This window comes from Bubalus bubalis, chromosome 19 (genome assembly GCF_019923935.1).
Source record: "Bubalus bubalis isolate 160015118507 breed Murrah chromosome 19, NDDB_SH_1, whole genome shotgun sequence".
Lineage (NCBI taxonomy): Eukaryota > Metazoa > Chordata > Mammalia > Artiodactyla > Bovidae > Bubalus > Bubalus bubalis.
In genome coordinates, this window is record NC_059175.1 from 14054448 (window position 1) to 14077384 (window position 22937).

At 37.1% G+C, this 22937-nt stretch overlaps 1 protein-coding gene across 1 annotated transcript in view; it reads left to right on the forward strand.

Moving 5' to 3' along the window:
* ADAMTS6 (ADAM metallopeptidase with thrombospondin type 1 motif 6) overlaps window positions 1–22937 on the forward strand; it is a 273198-nt gene that overhangs the window by 232875 nt on the left and 17386 nt on the right. The window contains exons 21-23 of the mRNA XM_025270471.2: window positions 7451–7655; window positions 17293–17469; window positions 20107–20263. Coding sequence (XP_025126256.1) covers window positions 7451–7655; window positions 17293–17469; window positions 20107–20263 — 539 coding nt within the window. The remainder of the gene's footprint in view (window positions 1–7450; window positions 7656–17292; window positions 17470–20106; window positions 20264–22937) is intronic.

The following is a 22937-nucleotide window of genomic DNA, read 5'->3' on the forward strand; positions in this document are numbered from 1 at the left end:
GAGAGTTGGACCATAATGAAGGCTGAGCACCGAAGAATTGATGTTTTTGTACTGTGGTGTTGGAAAGACTTGAGAGTCCCTTGGACTTCAAGGAGATCAAGCCAGTGTTAGGAAATCAGTCCTGAAGATTCATTGGAAGGACTGATGCTGAAGCTGAAACTCCAATACTTTGGCCACCTGATGTGAAGAGCCAACTCTTCAGAAAAGACCCTGATGCTGGGAAAGATCGAAGGCAGGAGGAGCAGGGGATAACAGAGGACAAGATGGTTAGATGGCATCCCTAATTCAATGGACATTAGTTTGAGCAAGCACCTGAAGAAGGACATCGGAGCCTGGCATGCTGCAGTCCATGGGGTTGCAAAGACTCAGACATGACTGAGTGACTAAACAACAGCAACAAAATATGGTTAAATCAAGATATACTTGTTGATATTTGTTCCAAAATAATACCTTCTGAACTTTCAATATCCAAAGTCAGTGTCTGCCTGAATGTTTCAATCTTTAAGGGATATACACACCCCTAGTCTCTGGAAAAGTTTCAGTTTAGTTCAGTTCAGTCACTCAGTCGTGTCCGACTCTGCGACCCCATGAAAAGTTTAGTGGCTGCCAAATAAGGAGCACACAGAATCTAGAGTGATAGAAGTTTTTATTCTAAGACTTTTGAAATTTCATGTCTCTTCTTTTTCAAATGTGATCACTATGTAACTAACACCTTAAAATCCAGACATGGGAAAGTATAGAAATACAACCTATGGTATGTATTACAAAGACAAGATATTTAATTATTTTTTATTTTCCTTTCTTCTGCTAATTATTTTTATAAATTTGTCTCAACAGAAAGTGAAAAGCTATATAAAACCAAGTGATGCTCAAAATGCACAAGCTGTTTTTTGACATTTCTAAAGACCTAAGTGTATTTCCATATAAATGTGAGCCTCAACCTAGTTACTTCCCCAGCACTCAGTACTTTTAAATGTAATGTTTATCATGATCAGCCATTCAAGGCATTTGAATGGGCGTGGTCACACGTGTTCTATTTGGGCCTCAGCTTTTTCATTTAATTTCAAATGCATGCTATTCAAGCATCCTTTGAGATTTCAGTGGTTGGTCATTTCATCCAGTATATTACATGCTTGTATATTACATTGGAGTCTTTTTTTTAACACTTTAAGGATAATTGACATATTAGAATGAACCTAAACAATTAGAATTGTTTTGTATTTCCCTTTCTTTTGTAGTTCTGAAATAAAAAGTTACTTCTTAACTTTTTTGTTGTTTGGAGGCAAGAGAATGGAATTTGAAAAAGAAAAATCAGTTTTCTTTATTGAAAACAGCTAATATACATGTTTAAAATATTCTTTATTAGTGTAGTTTTTCTTGTTAGTTCCTTTTTAATTTTTTCCTTATTTCTTTGAATTCAGACTATGAAAAGGATTTTTTAAATTTAACTTTTTTTTTTTATACCCCAATACAAAATGAATAAGGAAATCTTAATAAACTATCCAGAATGGTTATCATATGTAATAAGATTCCCATTACATTGGTATTATAGAGATAAGGCTCACTGAAAGACTACTGAATTCAAAAAGACTTTAAATGAGTGTGGGAGAAAGAAGTTTTTTCAAATGACAGTGTGACAATCGTGTTTGTTTTTTTTTAATACATATTAAAACATAAAATTTCTTAAATACAGATAAATACAAAGAAAAAAATTTAAAAAACACTTAATACTTGTAAGATCAGAGTTAATATTTTTCATCTTTTTCAATGTCTACATTGGCACATGTATGTAACAAAGTGGTATTATATTATTTGGACTTCCTTGGTGGCTCAGTGGTAAAAAAATACACCTGCCAATGCAGGAAATGTGGGTTCAGTCCACGGATCGGGAAGACCCACTGGAGAAAGAAGAGGCAACCCACTCTGCTATTCTTGCCTGAGAAATCCTATGAACAGAGGACTCTGGCAGGCTACATACAGTCCATGGGGTTGCAAAAGGGTCGGACATGACTTAGCGACTAAACAACAGTTATTTATGATGTCTTATAGTCAGTTCTCAGCATATTGAACATTATATTGTTCTGAACATTAAACACCGTCTACAACATTTAGTAGATATGTCATGTTTATTTGAATTGACTTTCCACTGTAGAACAATCTTCTCTGGGCCCTAGCTTTTGATCCCTTTCTATTCCACAGCATTAACCATTTTTGCTTCTAAAATTTCTAGTGTAAACAGAATTATGTTTAACCCTCTGGGACACATTGTCAGATTACTCTTTAGAAAGAATGTATAAAAGTGTATTCTCACTGATAGTATGTACATAAGACTGTTGTTTCCCTAACCTGAACAACACTTGGTAATATTATTTTTAAAACAATCTTTAACTATTGAAAGGGGAAGAAAAAAACCTTGATATCTAATTGCTGTTTTATTTTTTGTACTTCTACAATTGCTGATGCAGCTAAACATTTAAAAATTATGTTCAGTGGTCATTTCTTTTTTGTTTTTCCTCTTCATGGCCTGTGCCATTTTTCTATCAAAGTGCTTATCATTTTGTTATTGTTTTGTCTGAAGTCTTAATGAATTAAGATTATTAACTCTTTTGGAAATATTTTTTTTCTAGTTTGTTATGATATAGTTTTACTTATAAAAGCTTTTTGTAAAATACTATATAGGAAAACTAACTTTTATTTCTTTCATTGGTATAATGTTAAGAAGGCCTTACCCACTTTATGCTTATGCTTTCAAAGTCTTTTTTTTTTAATGTAAACTCTAATCTATCTGAAATATATTTGCCGGCTTTGAGGAAAGGACCTATATTTATTTTCAGATATTGCTGTTTTCCCAATACCATTAATTTATAATCCTAAATTGTACTTTTTAATCAGAAACTATCTTTTCAAATAATAAAATATTTTAAATGTCCTTTAGTCATATTGGAGACTTTATAAGTAGAGAATGGAAAAAAAGAGGGCAATAAGATTTGTCCTTATATTACGTAAAGGAAATGACAGGGACTAGGAAGAATAGACAAAAGAGGCATTGATAAAGAAATACTGATAACCATGTTTATTTGAGAGACTTTAAAAAGCCAAAGGAAGTCTTGCTGGGAAAAAGTAATGTGGTCAGAGGAGCAACTCTTTTATGAGAATGAGAATAATAGTCAAGGTGGTGAGGTGACTAGAGAGAGAGAAAAAAAAAACAAGAATTCTAGAGGCATTGAATGAAAATAGTGGGATTCATGACATAGGCAGAAGTCATTAGGAAAAGGAAAAGGGAGGAGTTGATATCAAAGAGCATGACTGATAGGAAGTTGGTGCCTCACCATAGGAAAAGGAAGTAATGCTGAGTTAGAATCCAAAATGAAAGGCCAAGCGTTCAGTTTTGACCATGCTGTCTTTTAATAGCAAAAAGATTTCTGTATATGACCTCATGTGAAGAATCTTTAAATACTGAATATAATTCCTGTATGTAACTTTGATTTTTAAATTGGTGAAAATCAGAGAGGTGAAAGCAATAGAATACAGTAAATGGTGCTGTACTGTACTTAGTCCTGTCCAACTCTTTACAACCCCATGTACTGTAGCCTGCCAGGCTCCCCTGTTCATGGGGATTTTTCAGGCAAGAATACTGGCATGGGTTGCCATGCCTTCCTCCAGGGGACCTTCCCAACCCAGTGATCAAACTCAGGTCTCTCACGTTGCAGGCGGATTCCTTATCGAGCCACCAGGGAAGCCCTATAAAAATAACTATAGTACAAGGCAAAATATGTAAAGTATGATAAGAGTTATAAGCAAAAGGAGTCAGACTGGAGAGAGATTTTTACCCAGGGGCAAGGTTTTCTTTAACAGTATCTTTTTATTTTGAGTCATTGTACCTCACTCCCATGTACAACTATACTCTGTTATAAGTTTAGGAAAAGATCATCAGATTCCTGTATAAAACTCCAAAATGTCAGACCTGCGAGGGATCCTAGAAGTCAACTCCCATCATCTCATTCCCTTCCTCCAGTATTATTGTTTGTCCTCTTAATGTACAGATACTGTAGATTGGATTACACAGGCTATATCAAGCCACTCTTATTTCAGACACTCAAAAATGAATCCCACTAACTGTACAGCTTCTTCATCCTGATGAGAATGAAGACAATTTTATTGTAGGTTCTTCAGCTCAAAAAGAAATAGCCCCAGTATTATGCAGATTATAATGATTCAGCAGTTGATAATCTCTGAGAATTTTCATGCTCATATTTTACCACTGAATCTAGATAATGAAAAAAGAGAAATAGGGAGAATGTCATCAGAGGGTCAAATACATGGAAAATGATGGAGGAAGTAGTCTGTCTTAAACTGGATAGAAGAATGGTGAAACTGGGACTAGTAGATACAGTGGTAAAATTGCAAAACTACTTAAATATCTGGATGCTGATTTAATCCTTTAGCGAGACATGGGAAGGGATGATTTGCTGAGCAATAAAGATACAACAGGGAGGGACTGAGTGTAAAGCCTGAAATCAAAGTTAAAGTCAGAAGGGAAATTAGGAGGGTAGATAATGTTTTTACTTTCATACATTTCTAGTTAAATGCTAGAATGATACATCTAAGCTAAGAGATCAGTTCACTTCAGTTCAGTCGCTCAGTCGTGTCCGACTCTTTGCGACCCCATGAATCGCAGCACGCCAGGCCTCCCTGTCCATCACCAACTCCCGGAGTTCACTGAGACTCACGTCCATCGAGTCAGTGATGCCATCCAGCCATCTCATCCTCTGTCGTCCCCTCCTCCTCCTGCCCCCAATCCCTCCCCGCATCAGGGTCTTTTCCAATGAGTCAACTCTTCGCATGAGGTGGCCAAAGTACTGGAGTTTCAGCTTAAGCATCATTCCTTCCAAAGAAATCCCAGGGCTGATCTCCATCAGAATGGACTGGTTGGATCTCTTTGCAGTCCAAGGGACTCTCAAGAGTCTTCTCTGATGGTTGGCAATAAAAGAGAGGATGAAGAATAAAAAGGCAGAGGTGGCCCTGGCCTTGTGAGCAAAAATAACAGCAACACCTCCTGAATCATCGCTGTTACTCTGGGCACCTGTGTTTAATTTGAAGGCCTCCATCCCTCTTACATTATGAGACCTAATGAGATCATGGCTGGAGGTGGTATGACTGAACTTTTTGTGGCTGAGTTATACACATTACTGTTTTATCCCCTAATCTTGGTGATGAAATCATTGTTTCAAATTGAATCAGAGTTTCACTATGGCTGGCATGCAAGTTATTATTCTCAGTACACATTTTCCTCTTTACCAAAAATGGTACTAACAACTTAGGATCCTACTCATCTGTGGAAAACAAAACGGAAAGAATATGGAAATCACTTTAAATCTCCTCTGGAAAATGACTTATAAAAAAGATGTTAACGTCAGATTTCTAAAATTCCAGATTAAATTGTCACTCTTTAAGTAAATTTTAGATTGAAAAATTGTAAATTTTTGACAAAATATATTTTAAGTTTGGGAAACTGGTTAATTATGATATTTCTAAATGCTGGTTTCCCCCTGTCAGTAAAGATAATAAAAATAATAATGAACAAAGGCCATTGTGGCTTATTTGGCTGAGTGTAGGCTCAAATTTAGGATACTAGTACTCTGACTTCACTAAGGTATTATCTTCCACATACAAAACTGGCACAATAAATTAAGCTCATGGAAAGAGGTGACATTTGTTCTTAACTTTTATACTCTTCTCTCTGGTTAGTCTCCTACCCAAGAGCATGAACATCTCCGTTTAGGATGTATGCATGATTTATAAGCATGGATTGAAGAAAATGTCTTTTGACCTCATGTTTGTGGTTTAGATTCTACTATTTGTTAGAAATGTTGAATTGTTGGAAGTGAAATTCAGTGGATAACAGTGGATGCGGGATCTTGTTCTAGCTCCATCATTGCACTTATGATTTTGGAAAACTGTTTTCTTAACACAATGTCTTACTTTCTTCTATAAAACAAAGCACATTGCCTTGAGCATAGCAGGCATTCAGCATATATTCATGACATTAAATACAATAATGTATCAGTCAGGACTCTGGCGAAACTAGCACAACTTCAACTTTGGCTAGCTTCTGCACTGAAGAGAATTTATTGGTTTATATTAACAAAGCCGAGGGAAGTATAAAAGTGGACCTAGCTTCAGGAATGGCTGGAATCAAGCACTCAAATACTTTCAAGACTCTAGCTCCTCCTCTGCATTCTTTCAGATCAGTTAATTCCACTTGACACGGAATATGGCCATCATCAGCTCTTATATCTTTATATACCCTTGTGACCAGAAAGGAAAATATTCCTTTTGCTTATGTTAGATGTAAAAATTCTAAAGCTGAATCCTTCTTGGTTTGGTTGGGATCATGATTCGTACCCTTGGACCAATTAATGTGCCCAAAAAAGTGAGTCCTGCAGAAATATGACACAGACACAAACATACACCTGAAATTGCATATATGAAAGTTCATTGATGACTCTAGGCATGGTATACCTACAGATATGAGATATGTTCTTTTATTAAGACATTTCTGTTTCTTCCCACATTAGCTCTGTAGAAGCTGTTTTTAGGAGTAAAGGAGGTCAAAGCAAGGGATCTCCATGTTTTCACAGACCTGGCTCAGGACTCTACTCCTACTGCAGAGTCTTCAGCACTCCCATGTCTTCTGAATGGATACCTGGGCCATCTCTGCCCTTAGAAGGACAGTAAAGACTTCTGTCTTATGCAGAGCGTGATGTACATTTCTGGGAATGAGGAAACAAATCCCTTGCTCCTGCAGGGTGGTTTATCACCAAACACTCAATTGAGGGAGAACCTCTCTCAATATAATAATAAAAATGGCTTCTGTATCTTGCTTGTTGTGTGTCAGATGTTGTTAGAAGCTCCTGAGACCCTGTGACTAGCATATCTTCTCTTGGTTATGTTCAGGGTGATAGCTTGAATTTGGCCATAATGAAGTATCTATATCACAAAAACTGGCAAATGCAATGGATGAGGACTCTCCCTCCCACGAGGAGCCAGTTTTTAACATTTACCAGCATGTGGCTTGGAGCTTCATATGTTACCTTGCTTAATCCTCATGAGAATCTCATGATTGGTATTGTTATCCTCATTTTAGAAATTAATTTTTAAAAAACAGAGAAAAAGAAGTTTAAAAACACATAATGGATTGCTTGTTTGAACCTGTTTGCCTGTTGCAAAGCCCATGCACTATACTCTAGAAAGCAGCTAACAGTGGTTTATCTTTTCCTTATGTATATGGAAGCAGTTCTTCTGTTTGTCATTTGTCACATCAACAAACACTGAAATGTTAGCTCTTCTGGGAAGAGGAGGTAGTCCACTGATATAGTGCCTTCACTCTGCTGAAATCTCTGGCTGCACTGAGGGAATGCTTTTCTGTTTCTTTCACTTCTTGCTGCAGGTGGTTCATTGGGGACTGGTTGGAATGTAGCAAGACTTGTGATGGTGGGATGCGCACAAGGGCAGTACTCTGCATCAGGAAGATTGGACCTTCTGAGGAGGAGACACTGGACTACAGTGGTTGTTTAACACACCGGCCTATTGAAAAAGAGCCCTGCAACAACCAGTCGTGTCCACCTCAGTGGGTGGCTTTGGACTGGTCAGAAGTAAGGAAATCTGAGGCTGTATGTTTTGAGATGTCTTAACTATCAATACCAAAGCATTTAATATTAAGGACACCTGAGCGTGTGAGCATCTTAGAACTTAACAAGTAAGGACTGCATAACAGTGAATTTGGCCATGTTATATTTTTTTGCTGCTTGCCAGGAACTAAAGGTTTTGGGGGTCAGGAAACTCAATGAGAAACTAGTAATCAATTTGATTAAAAACAAGCCTGAAGTGAATTTGAGAGACTATTATAGTGAGTTAAGGTATATATGTATATATATACATATATATATATACCTTCTGTATATTTTTCTCTTTTTTTTTTCCTTTTTCTTTGCTATTATTGAGCAGCATTTATAGGCTCAAAATAAGTGATATGTTTATCTTTTTTTCAAAGTAATGTTCAAGCCTAACTATATAACTCTTACATATGAATTTGTTAATTGATTATCACATGTTATATATCTATGCTGCTGCTGCTGCTGCTAAGTCGCTTCAGTCGTGTCCGACTCTGTTCGACCCCATAGACGGCGGCCCACCAGGCTACCCCATCCCTGGGATTCTCCAGGCAAGAACACTGGAGTGGGTTGCCGTTTCCTTCTCCAATGCATGAAAGGGAAAAGTGAAAGTGAAGTCGCTCAGTCCTGTCCGACTCTTCGCGACCCCATGGTCTGCAGCCTACCAGGCTCCTCTGTCCATGGGATTTTCCAGGCAAGAGTACTGGAGTGGGGTGCCATTGCCTTCTCCATATATATCTATATATATTTTAATTGCTTCAGTGGAAGAAATATGGAGTTGAGGGTTATAACATATCAAAAAGTCAAATTCAGATTTTATTATTACCTCCACTTACATAATTAATGAAGAAGATCTGACTAAGATAATATTTTTCTGGCATACATGTAAAAAGTCAAATATAATCCCAAACCCTCAGAGAAATAGTCTTATGAAAAATGAGGTAAGAGGTAGAGTTAATTGACTTTTCATTCTGCATGAGACATACACATATACATATTGTACCATTCTCTACTTTTCCTAAAGAGGAACTGAATCTTTCTCAAGTGTTGTTTAGTGTTAGAAAGGATGAGTATCTGGCTATATAACTAAAGATCATTTTTCTAAGTTAGCAAAACAGGATGCATTTCCTGCTGGAAACATAGTGGTACTTGCTTTAGGTATTTCCTGTAGATCTCATAAGTTTGTGAAAAAAATAAACAAAAATAATTAAACATTGTTCTTTAGGAACGTATGGATGTTAACTTTTCTCCCTGTGAATCTTACTACTTGAGTAGCCTTATTTTGCTAGAGGGCTAGGGTTGAAAGAGAGATTGTGTTTAAGATGGTACATGGAAATGGAGATTCTGACCAGTTGTGGTTATCTGTGGAATCTTTGGGAGAAGTTGGGAGTGTTCTCCCAAGTTTCCTGGCCATAGTCCAGCTTCAGTAATTATATTCTGCCTAACTTTTATTTGTGTTTCAATCAGATGTAGAGATATTCCTGGTATTATTCACTCAGTGGTTATGGAAAAGGTATGAACTCTTCTGTTACCTACAGTGGATGGATTAACTCCTAAATTCATTTGGAAGATAAAATCCATTGATAAAGAAGAGACATTTTATGAAATTGTACATGTTAGTAGTTGTTTTACTTGCAAGTCAGTACCCAAAACCCTTGTAGAAATTCATAAATAGTTGTCAATAATGATGGCAACATTGTTACTGGAAAATCATAATGGGAGACCTGATGATTGGCTGCAATGTTTGAAGGGTTTTAGGCCAACTCAATAAGTATAATTGGGTGCTTTCTAACCTTATTGGGATAGGGACTAAGGAGAATTCAAAAGACTCTCATAAACTTGGGAAAATAAGGAATATCTATGAAACAACTAGAGAATAACATAAGACTATGTTTAACACAATGATGGATTGTATAAGTGATACAGAAATTCAGAAGCTAAGAAGGTCAGAATAGCCTGGAATAGAATCAGAAGGCTTTTTAGTTGATGAGAGTTGAACTGAATATTGTAGGAGTGTAAAATTTGAAGAAGGGAAGAGAACTGAGAAACTGGAAAAGTATTCCTGATAAGAGAAACAACTGAACAAAAATACAAAGAATATGTGGTGAAAGTAGGGTGGGAGGAAAGGATTTGTTTTAAAGAATAAATGGAAGATAAGATTGAAAAAGTAGTGATAGGTTAAAGGCTTGAATACAGAACTTTATACCACATCATTCTTCTGCAAAAAGTAGAGAAAAACAGATAAGTTCAAAAACTAGAAAAAAACTTCTGCCAATCACTAAAACAGCAAAACCTTCTCATGTGCAGACTCACTTCACATTAGTCTCTGGACCTACATTTTTCTTTGTTATTATATTTTTATTTTAACATAAAACACCAAATATTATCACCTTAAAAAATAGATTGTGTAAACTACTGTATATTTCCATTTCAAATACCATTTTAAGATTTTCTTCCTAATTCAACCTCATGTAAGTTGTAATTACCCTACTCTTAGCATTTCGATTCTCATCTCTCCAGTCTTATAAGTGACTTGCTCAAATGGTTCTATGAGGCTGTTAGGCACTCCTGGAAGCTGCCTGAAGAAATATGTGTAAGTGAAGGGGACTTCTAATCACATGTCTGCTATCTCTTTAAGATGGCTGAGTCAAAGCTTAGGGTAGAGAAGCAGAGCCAAAGGCATGGACTACAAATGTTGGGACTATCACCGCCCTACTCCACCCCCCAACCCCACCTGACCCCCACCCCCTCCAAAAAAAATTAGTAGGCTATTGTCTCTCTACAGGCAATGCAGGAAAACTATTCTGGGGTAAGCATGAGTCAGGAAATCCTGCCATTACCATCTCAAAGATTCTAGTTGAACATCATCAATACCATCATGTTGATCTTTTGTTCTGGAGGAGAGATGATTTTTGCCCCATTCAGTCTCTCCTGTGTATTTTCCAAAGGAGAGGGTGTACTCTCACTCTTCCACTTTCCTTTACCACAAAACCTACCTCTTCTCTAGATGAATTAAAAATAAGTAAAAGTAAATAACATTAAGTGAAAAAATGTTTGAGTAGCTATGGAGAACAAAGTGAGAACAAGGAGCTTGATCTTCCCAGAGGAATGTAACATCTCCCACTAATGAAAAGAGGGGGTCCCAGCAGAAGAGCAGGCAGTGTTCAGTCTCTTTCACTTTACTTTTGCAAAGATAATTTCACACAATATCTTTCTGACACACCCATGAAAACTTTCCTCCTCTTTCTGCCCCCTTCCCACTTCCAACTATCAGCTGTCTGAGCTCTGCTAATCACAAGGGTGAGGTTCAACTGGTGAAAACATGTTGCAGTAAGAGGAATGTACCCTCTGACCTTTTTCTTTTCTTTGCCGGCTGCTCTCACATAAAATTTCCATTGTTGCAAAGCCAGGAACCATTTTCCCCATCAGTGAATCCCACCCCATGCTTATGGCAAAAAAAAAAAAAAATTCAACCAAATTACCTTCGTGGAAAATGACTTTTCTGCAGTCTTTTGTGGAACTAATGAAGCTATGGCTTTCCCATTTCCTACAATCTAGCCTCACTCCTGGGATCACCCATGCTATGTTGGACTTAAATGGCTTTGTTTTTGCCCTCTCTTGGCGTGTTACTCTGAAAGCATTGCTGTGTACTGTGGATGGGCTCCAGCAATCCTTAGCCATTCTTTTGATGTATAAGAATGGTTTCTTTTGACTCCCACAGAGTACCCATTGAAAAAGGTCTGTTTCTTGTACTTATTCTTCCACAAGTGGATGACTGGCATCATACTCAATTGACTTTATGGGGTTTACATTTAGGTAGCATTACTTAAGAAGTATGGGGTGGGGGGAAATCTACCTCCAAGTCATTCTTTGTTTTAGTAGATACTTGTGCTATCACCGTGTTTACTCCTAGGTTCTACTCTGGTGCCATAACTAAGTAAATTAAACCCACTTATCCAGAGAGAATTCAGTCTAACGCCCAAATGTTAATGTTTCTATCCTTTATAAGTGATAGCCAAATTATTTTCCCTGGTGTGGTTTCAAAATTTTTTCTGCAAAATGTGTTTTTGCTTCTTAATCGTAAAATGTTAAACTGAAGTACAAATGTATCTCGTAAAAATTACCATCTATATCCAACTGAGATGAGAACAAAAAATAAATGGTCTGATCAGATTTTAAATAATTGTGAGATTCTGATTATATGAATAAAAAAAGAAAAATAGATATTTATCTGCAATAAGGAGAAATAGTGAGAAGTAAGTTTACTAAAGATTCATTCTCCACTGAATTACCTTCCATCCAGCTATTATAAGAATGAATTGAATGGATTTTGATATTTATAACTAGACTTTAGTCTAAAAAATTACTTTATTACTGAACTAAGTATTCAGTTTCTAATTATTTCTAATGAATTTTACTGCATACTCAAAAAATGTGCAAAAATATGCCCTTTACATGAGTATAGACTAATATTGTCTCTAAAAAATGCTCTGAATCATTCATGATTAATTTACTGCCTACTAATCATATGCATAATCATGGTTACTCTTGATTTTCTAGGATTTCTTATTTTTGGGGGTAACTAAATAAAACTGAGGCTGTCAGGTAGATAAACATCTTTATTCATCAGAAGGCTAGAGAGGAGAAGATGAAATGTAGCTTAAAGAAAGAAGAGGCACAAAGTAAAAATAAAAACAAGCTGAGGGATGTCTCTGCTTGAGCATCGCTGACATAAGATCAGAAGAATTTGCAGGATGAAGCCCTACTTAAATCGAAGCTAGTCTAAGTGACATCCTTGTGCCTTTATAATTTTTTACAAGCAATTTTTAAACACTTAATTTTATAATCACCCTCTAGAAGAGTTGAGATTATGACTATAGACATGTAATATTCATGGCTAGATCTTCAGGGCTTGGGGCCATTGTATTCATTGAATCTTAATGTAGTTCTCAGTAATTCACTATTTTGAGAATCCAATTGATTATCTCTTTATTTCCAGTGCTATAGGATAGAATATCTATGGCTTATTTAGTGGAGCTTGGGCTATAATTCTCTAAAATTATTTCTTGTCTCAATAGAAGATGTTGTATGTTAAGCTTTGCATATAACTTCACATTGTCCCACAGAGGATTTGTACATTTATCTTTCAGATCATTGTCTTTTTCAGAACCGCCATGTGAATTTATCTGCACTACTCAATACTTCAGCTTCCCACTAGTAAAATGAGTGTGAAAACAGCACTTTGTGAGGTTTCTGTGAAGATTAGGTAGATTATGGTATGCAGAGGGCTTAGAACACTTAATAAATTTCAGTGTTGCTTTCTCATTTTATTCTTCTCCCTATTGTCATCGATCTCATTTGTTTCGTTTTGTCTTTGGTTCCCTGGGACTTCTCAGACACAAATGAAAGAATCGTCTGTCTTTGCGTTGTCTGCTTCCCCTAATTGTAAACAGGACTTTGGCACAGGCTCTTAGGGAAGACTGCTAGATATCACTACAGTGTTCAAAGAAGAGCAGAAGCTTCTTGCTACTGTAAAAAGATATTAGAATAAACAAGAGACTTATGTCCCAGGCTTTAATTAACTTTAGTTTTTAATTGAACTATCATTGATTAACAGTTTTGTGCAGATCTCTGCTATACAGCTGAGTGACTCAGTTATACCCATATAGACATTCTTTTATCTGAGGCTTTAATATATATACATATGCTTTTAAAATATGAAGAGAGAAAGAGAAAGGCTTGAGTGCATTTTTCAATAAATTTTCCCAATATAGAAAATTAATCATAGCCTCAAAATATTGACTGAACACTAAACTGAATACTAAATACTAATTGGAATTCCTGATACATCCTATATGTCTCTGCTCATATCCCTAAAGTCTGAAGTACCCCTCTGTCCTTTTGTACTTCACCTAATTTATTTTTATAATAATTAATACTTATGTATTCATGAGACTTTGTTTCTATGAATGCTAAGAGCTAAAGTATGGATTAGACTGGAAGCCTTAGAATTTAGTTCCAGCTCTACAATTTGCTATCTGTTTAACCTCAATTAAGTTGTTTAAGCTTCCTGTAAAAGGCTCAAAAATATATATGAGAATAATGTATTGAACGTATTTTGTGAACTGTGAAACTCTAGTGGAATATAAAGCAGTAGGATTATCATTATCAATAATAATATTAAACATTAAGAGAATGACAGAAATTCTCTAAGGCTGCGTCTTCTAACACTGATAAATGGTAGAAGAGACTTGTGTGAAGTCAAGAGGACCAAACACAAGTGGGGCAAGCTCAAGAGACTCAAATCAGGGTTCTAGTCATTCTACAGAATGCATGATTGCAAGATAGTGTCGCGTGTCTTAGTTTCTTGACATATAAAGTAACACGGTTGTGGTGAGGATTAAATGAGATAATATATACAAAGTTCATGATGTAGGGTCTGACATCCAGGAAACACTCAGTAGGTGTTAACATTATGTCTGCCATTTAATCGCTGCATGTCTTTGTACCAACCACTTACCCTAAGGTTGTTTCTTCCTTTTAAACATAATTGTCATCTCACAGGATTTTTGTGAGAACTTTGTGAATTATAGCACTTAGCACAGCACTTGATGCCTATCCCTTCTCCAGCGGATCTTCCCAACCCAGGAATTGAACCAGGGTCTCCTGCATTGCAATCAAATTCTTTACCAGCTGAGCTATTAGGGAAGCCATTAATATCTAGAGTATTTATTAAATGGTGGCTGCTATCATAATTACCATTATTAATAGCAGCAGTAGTCATAGGAGTAAGTCTCCCCATGTGGCTCAGTGGTAAAGAAACCGCCTGCCAATGCAGGAGATGAAGGAGACTCAGGTTTGAACCCTGGGTCAGGAAGATTTCCTTCGAGTAGGAAATGGCAACCCACTCCAGTATTCTTGCCTGAAAACTTTCATGGACAGAAGAGCCTGGCAAGCTGCAGTCCATGAGGTTACAAAGAGTCTGACACAACTGAACACACACACACAGTCATAGTAGTAGCAGCAGCAGCATTAGCTTTATGCCTATTGAAGTGAATCTGGAAAGGTAAGCAGAGCCTTCCTATCAGTGTATAGTAAGCATATTTAAAGAGTTTGAGTTTATGTCTTGAAGACCACTGTATGATTTTTTTTTTAAATCAAAATAGAACATAATCAGATATGTCCTTTAGAGAGTGGATTGAAGTAAGACAAGAGCAAGAAACAGGAGACCTGTTAGAAAGTCATTGCAATATTACATGCAAGAAGTGATGTTTGTTGGTAGGAGGGTTAGTGGCAGTGGAGACAGACAGAAATCAACAGATGTGAGAGAGGTTTAGGACTTTGGTTAATAGAATCTAGTGATTGATTATATGGGTAGAATGAAGCTGCAGCTGGACAAAAGGATGTTGACTTGGCTGTAAAACATAATAACAGGGATCAGGAATTTCTCTCTTGACCTCTAAATCCCTAACTAAAGCCTTTTCTGGAACCATATTGGAAAAAACTGGATGTTATTCTCCTTCAACTGTATCTTAATTAAATGTTTTCTAAGTTAGAGGAAATGCACTCTGTTACTACATTCATTGTGATGAAGAGTGTTCGTGGGTCCTTGATTTACACATGAAAAATTTGTATTATTTTTCTTTCTCTCTATGACATGTCATCAGTTCAAGATTGCCCCTGACAAAGCCGCTCAGGAGAGTGTACATTGTTCCTTAAGACATTCTCATCCCACAGCTAGTAGGTCTTGATTTACCTAAAAATAAATCAAAACCATTATCTTTCCAAATATATTTATATTTTGAAGATATTTCCAAATATCTTTATTGAGTGCATTCTCAAAGTCCTCTGTTGGATCCTGAGGATAGGGTGAGGTTGTATATGAAGATGAAGCAGGGATGAAATAATTTTAAGCTTATAGTCTGATAGGAATGAGAGGATATATGAATTCATAATCATAAAATAGGGAGATGATGACTAGGGGCACACGAATTTATATATTCTTACATTCTCTGTAATGTTACTTATTCTTATGTTCACATGTCTATCTCCTGCATTAAAACCGTGAGCTCCTTCACTGACTTATTCATTCTTAGGTCTCCTCTCCCCCTACAGTCTACACTACACTATAGTCTAGTGTAGTTCCTGTAGGAAATTTGGTAGTAGTTTTTGAATGAAAGACGTAGAAACAGGGCTTCAAAATATTGTGGGTAAGGGTCTCACTTCACTGAGAAGTACAGATTTTAAGGAAAGGTTCAGATGTTCAGGGGAAAAAGCTGGAGGACTTCAGTCAGCCACCACGTTGAGTAGGTAACTCCTGAACAGTAACTCTAGAGCACTCCAATTAACTTCAAAAAGAGGTAAATAATAGACTTTGTGACAGGAAGAAGGATCTTTTCCTCAGTGTGAAGAGCTTACTGGTCCAACTAAAGAAGCATCAAATTCCTTATGTTTAACTGATGGACAAGGAAGAATCCAGAGATTCTCTGTGCAATAAGTCTTTACCCGTGATCATGTATTCTTAGCTACCGCATACTAAGAGTACATTTGGCCTGCTATATCTCTGGGTTCCACATCCACAGATTCAACCAATGGAAGATCAAAAATATTTGGGAAAAAAATTCCAGAAAGTTCCAAAAAGTAAAACGTGAATTTGCCGCACTGGCACCTATTTGCATAGTGTTTATATTGTGTTAGGTATCATAAGTAATTTAAAGATGATCTAAGTTCACAGGAGGATGTGTGTAGGTTATATGCAAATACTGTCATTTTATACAAGGGACTTGATCATCAACAGGTTTTGGTGTCCTCCACGGTACTGAAATTGTCCCGTGCTGATACTGAGGGCCACCTGTACACATCTAAATCAAACCTTAGCTTGCTTCACAAAGGTAATTTCTCATGGCCTACTAGTACCCATAAGAATTTTTTTCAGAAGACTACACCTCAGTTCAGTTCAGTCGCTCAGTTGTGTCCGACTCTTTGCGACCTCATGGACTGCAGCACACCAAGCCTCCCTGTCCATCACCAACCCAAACCCATGTCCATTGAGTCGGTGATGCCATCCAACTGTTTCATCCTCTGTTGTCCCCTTCTCCTCCCACCTTCAGTCTTTCCCAGCATCAGGATCTTTTCCAGTGAGTCAGTTCTTCGCATCAAGTGGCCAAAATATTGGAGTTTCAGCTTCAACATCATTCCTTCCAGTGAACACTCAGAACTAATCTCCTTTAGGATGGACTGGTTGGATCTCCTTGCAGTCCAGGGGACTATCAAAAGAAACCAAGGATTCCGCATTCCAAAAATCAATAGTATCTTACCACAACTGAATATGGCCAATGATAGGGAAGAGTCAAAAGGAATAAACCTACACACAACAAAAGAAGATAAGCTGCCAAGAAAAGCAAACTCTGGATTTAGCTCTTAAAGACCTTAGGGCAAAAGATAGAAGTTCTTCTATTTAAAAACTTAAGGAACTTTCATATCTGTTAAGACTTTGCTTAAGATTTAGTACATGTGTATGTTGTTTACTCAAATACACATTTAGTTAGAGAAAGATTTTCCTCAAATTTTTCTCTATGTTTAGACTATCGTTATTCATTAGTATTTGTTTTATTTACAGTGCACTCCCAAATGTGGTCCAGGATTCAAGCATCGGATTGTTCTGTGCAAGAGCAGTGACCTTTCTAAAACATTCCCAGCAACACAGTGTTCCGAGGAGAGCAAACCCCCTGTCCGCATCCGCTGCAGTTTGGGCCGCTGCCCTCCTCCTCGCTGGGTGACAGGAGACTGGGGCCAGGTAAGGCAGTTGGACTATGGGCCCCTGCTGAAGCAGCACCTTGAGACACTTGAGGTTCCTGATTGGGCCATTTATAGGGGCTCACGACATGAGCAGCAGCACACAGACCTAGGGATGAGATGGGAGTGTGGGAAGTGCACAGGCGGCGGCAGCCACATGCGGACGCTGAGCCATGTTTCTCCCACAGCTACACACTTCCCACGTCCACCTACTTCTTGGATTCTAACATTTTAACTTAAAGAGAAATAATCTAGATGACCAGAGATTTGAACAAGCTACCAGAACTTGGGCTTCTGTTGCCAACTCTCTCAACTATTTCAAGAACAAATCAGTTAACACCATTTTCTTAATTTTCACACTAAGAAAATAAATCCTCTTAACCTCACAGAAAACATGTAAGGATCTTAATTAGGTTTTATCTTTTTTTTTAATGGCTGCGCTGGGTCTTCATTGCTGTGAGCAGCCTTTCTTTAGTTGGGGTGAACAGGCGCTACTCTTCATTTTGGTGCAAGGGCTTCTCACTGCTGTGGCTTCTCTCGTTGCAGAGCATAGGCTCCAGGCACGAAGGCTTCGGTAGTTGTAGCACTTGGGCTCAGTAGTTGTGGCACACGAGCTTAGTTGCTCCGCAGCATGTGGGATCTTCCTGGACCAGGAATCGAACCCATGTCCTCTGTACTGGCAGGCAGAGTCCTATCCACTGTACTACCAGGGAAGTCCCTGTATTTTTATATTGATTAGATTCATTTATATTTTATCTTCCGATTCCTATTTTTTTCTTTCTCAGTTTTAAATTATGTTATCTTGCTGAAGGTCCCCTTAAATCCTTTGAACGCAAATTGATATATTTGAATAGAAGGCAAATTAAATATTGTTCTTTTGAAAGTTGAAAAGGAAACCTATTTAGGTTATATTAAAAAATAATGCTCCAGAAAGTAAATTTCTAGTGAATCAATGCCCTTTTCCTGTGGTTTTACAATTAACTTTGTAGCTAGTTATTTTCTAATATCTGAGAGCCCAGGTAAATCATAGTGGCATATAACTACACCAGCATGATTTTGTCTGTGCTCTGGGCCTGCCATTACTTAGTAGGAATGGCATTTCATAGAATTACCAAAACTGTGGCCAAAATGCATTATTGCTAGAGTGTAGCTATATCTACAGACCTCTTTGGGGAGTGGGCAAAGATTTTCAGTCTCCATTAAGGCAAATAAATATTCTTGGTCTGTGCTCAGCCCTGTGGGGAAATAAAAGAAGTATGACCGTAAAATAATTAACATTTGCATTTGTCTAACAAGTAATTAATAATGTTCTTTCATATAATGATATTTAGTTTAATTTACAAAGTGCTCAACTGGAATATACATCATAAGCTTAAGTAAGAATCAAATGCAGTTAAGTGTTTATCTGTAGTTATGTGATAGTTTCACAATTTATAATTGATATTCTGCTATTAAAGAATCAGTGCAGGCATACTCTTTTGATTTGTATTTAAATTAGATAGGAATTTCCTTTCTTATATATTCTTTGTTGCAATGTACTGTTATATAAAGGACATGTAGAAGTTTTTTCATGTTAATAATTTCACCAAATTTCCCTGTTTGAGATTATTCTTTTAAATGTTGTCAAGTCCTTTTCTTCTCCTCTATACTTTCAATTCAGTTTCCTAAAATTGAAATTAACCAGTGAAAATACGTTTCAAAGATGCTCTTACATCTTTATGGTGCATTTATTCATCATTATGTATTTAGAAAGTTAAAAATAAAAGTATCTGCGAATATCCTGGCAAGTCCTATAAGTGCCTTGAGAGTTTTTGCAAATTAATCTAGCAGGGCCTCGGTCTATTTATCTTGTAAATACCACCATCACCTATCTTTGCACAAGTAGCTCCTCATCTCCTTGATCCCAAATCTCACAGGCTTTCCAGTATTCTGAGTGGCAGCCCCCGAAAATAGACCACAGCTTCACTCGTCAGCCAGGATAGCTCATCAGGCCCAGAGAGCACTTCAGTTCTAAAGTAATTGAATCCCGGGTAGATGAAGAAGGAAAGGGAGACATGCTAACTGGCTACCTACAGACCTCTTCTCAGATTTGTCTCAGATCTGCATACTTTACAAAACTCAAGGTACTTATTTAATGTCTTTTTTTTTTTCAAACTGGTCTCATCACCAGGGCCCTCAGTGGTCACTGCTGTTAGACTGAACTAATATTTTAATCAGATTCAGAGCACTCCAGTAGACCACTGAGTTGTCTTCCCACAAGTCTTTAATAAATAGGGAGCAATAGTGATGTCCCAGCCCTAGAATCTCTGACTATTTTACTTCCTCACAGGTATTTTCTCATTATACTCTTGTTTAACTTCACTGGCACTGCTTGGCACTGTTGGAATCACAGCCCAAGAAATCTCCATCCATTGTCTTCTGGAAACTTTATTACTTCTATATTCTAGGGTAATGCCACAATCCTTGAGTTTCCAAACCAATGCTGTAATAGAATGATTTAATCATATACCTCCCCAAGATTAACTATATATGGGCTTTAAAAGCTAATATATATAGTATTTGAAATGACATAGTATCTATTTTATCTCCTGAAAATTGTTGAGAACAGCATTTTGTCTCTCCTTGTCTTTTGGTTTAGTGTTCTGCTCAGTGTGGCCTTGGACAGCAAATGCGGACTGTGCAATGTCTTTCCTACACTGGACAGGCATCAAGTGACTGTCCAGAAACTAGTCGACCTCCATCAATGCAGCAGTGTGAAAGCAAATGTGACAGTACCCCCATTTCCAGTACTGAAGGTAAGTTCCCCAGGACCTCCAGTACAGATGGTGAGGGGACTGTAGTCTCAGTGATTCAACTGTATTGATTTACAGGGTTCAAAGAGCCCCGTAAAACCACTGTTGTAGTGTGTTTCATACAGCATTTGTGAAAGCTACACATGTACTGGATATATAATCAGGAAACCTAAGTTGTGTTTTTTTTCCAGACTCTTCCACTAACTGTATGACCTTATTAAGTCACTTAACATTTCTGGAGCTGAGTTTACATATCTATACAATGAAACACTGGAATGGAGATAATCTCTAAAGTTCTGTCCAACCTAGCATTTTATGTTTGACTTGTGCTAGAAAGATAGAGATGATTTCTAATGAACCAAGCTTGAAAGTAAAAACTTCTGTTTCTTTTTGGCTATAACAATGGATTTCTGCTATTGGAAAGGTTAAAATCCACGCTTGTTATAGATATAATGAAAGCATATGTTTGGAACTTCTTAGGTTTCAAATACTAATTTTCTCATTGAAGAAAAATAAAAGAATATTATTGTATAGCTGTTTATATAGGAGGACAATGTCTTCAGACTCTGAAAATTTTCTGTTACATATGGGGAAGTCTCTGTATTAACAGCAGATACCCATCCAAATTCTGAAATTTCTTATATTGTATTTAAATGAATGTACTTTGTTTATTCAATCAAGCATCCATTTGAAATCTCCTGAATGCTACTATGTGCAAGGCACTATCACAGAAGCTGAAGAGTACAGAGACAACTGTGGCATGGTCAGGAAGTTCAGGCTGGCGTCTCATATATAAACATCTGAAGCCATGAATTTCAATTGTGTAAGAAACCCAGTTATAGGACTGTACTTAAAAAAACAAAAAGATAAAGAGCTGTGCTGACTATAATTTGTTAATACTGATCAAATGAAAATGATATGGTAATCTATTAAAAAGAGATTGTACCTTTTGATAAAATCTATCTAGTTTGAGGAACATTTTTTAATCTTATTTTTCAACATTTCCATGAGGAATTTCATTTTAGGAAGAGCAAGCATCTAGCATGACAAGATGCAGAAAACTTGCATCTTTGCAAGTGGCCCATTTCTTATCTGAGCAGTATAAAAAGTGAAAGTGTTAGTCACTCAGTCATGTTCGACTCTGTGACCTCATGGACTGTAGCCCTCCAGGCTCCTCTGTCCATGGAATTATCTAGGCAAGGATACCGGAGTGGGGTGCCATTTCCTTCTCCAGGGGATCTTCCCAACCCAGGGATCAAACCCAGGACTTCTGCATTCCGGGCAGATTCTTTACCATCTGAGCCACTCAGAACCTCCCTAGTGGCTCAATACAGTGTACTTACCGTATAGTTTACTGTTTCAAAGAAGTATAGCTGTACCCTACATTAATTAAAAATCACAATTTTAATTTGCAGAATCTCTGGCTGTAATGCCATCTCCTTTTTTCCCTTTGGTAAGGGATGTTCTATAAATCTAGCTTTCCTTCTCTTGAGAAGGGCTCAAAAATCTATGACAAACAGAAGTACTTTTCATAGCAAAACTATTTTCCTTAAATAATATGAAATTTAAAGATTTCTTTAAGCCTTGCAGCAAACAAATCTTCATCTATTGTAAATTATTGGCAATCAATCAGTTCATGTGGGTTTGGGAGTCTGTTTTTCAGAGTTGAAAGATAAAATATTAAGGTGGAAGAGAGGATATAGCTATCATAGTAAAGTATGTTGGGTATTATGTTAGGCCCTTTATATTTATTATCCATTATATATATCTCATGTACATAAATATCTATATGTATTATATAATCATGATAACAACCTTTTGAGAGTTGGTATTACTGACGAAGAAACTAAGGCACAGAGAGAGTGACTTACCCACATTACAAAACAACCAGTATTTGAACAAAGATTTGGAAGAGCCCTAAGGCATATCATTTTCAACTACATTTATATGCTGTTTGTAATTTACTCTTAAAATCAAGAATTTTAACATGAAAACAGAGCTTCTGATTATGAAGTACAGAGACTTCTGGCATGACTGTCAAAGGATTCAGTTCAGTTCAGTTCAGTTCAGTCGCTCAGTCGTGTCCGACTCTTTGCGACCCCATGAATCGCAGCATGCCAGGCCTCCCTGTCCATCACCAACTTCCAGAATTCACTGAGACTCACGTCCATCGAGTCAGTGATGCCATCCAGCCATCTCATCCTCTGTCGTCCCCTTCTCCTCCTGCCCCCAATCCCTCCCAGCATCAGAGTCTTTTCCAATGAGTCAACTCTTCGCATAAGGAGGCCAAAGTACTGGAGTTTCAGCTTCAGCATCAAAGGATTAAGGCTTAATAATTGTTGAAAGACCTGGCTTTTTGACATGCCCACAATAATGTATGTTGAAGTTATATTTATAACTTTATTTTAGACCATTTTAGTAATTTCTCCAAGCAGTTCTCTACAGTGGATAATTATCATACATAAACTTTGCAGCTGGAGATGTAAGGCTGTTTTTATAGTGAGTGGAATATCTTTTGCAACTGTACTTATTTCTGCCTTAAAAAGATTCTCTTAAAATGGATAGGTTTAATCTGATAGTTCTTGGATTATTTGGAAAAATACTTCATAGTTATTTCTGTCTGGCCAGATTACCTTTTGATCACCATAATCTGAAGTATGCAGTTAGGACAATATCT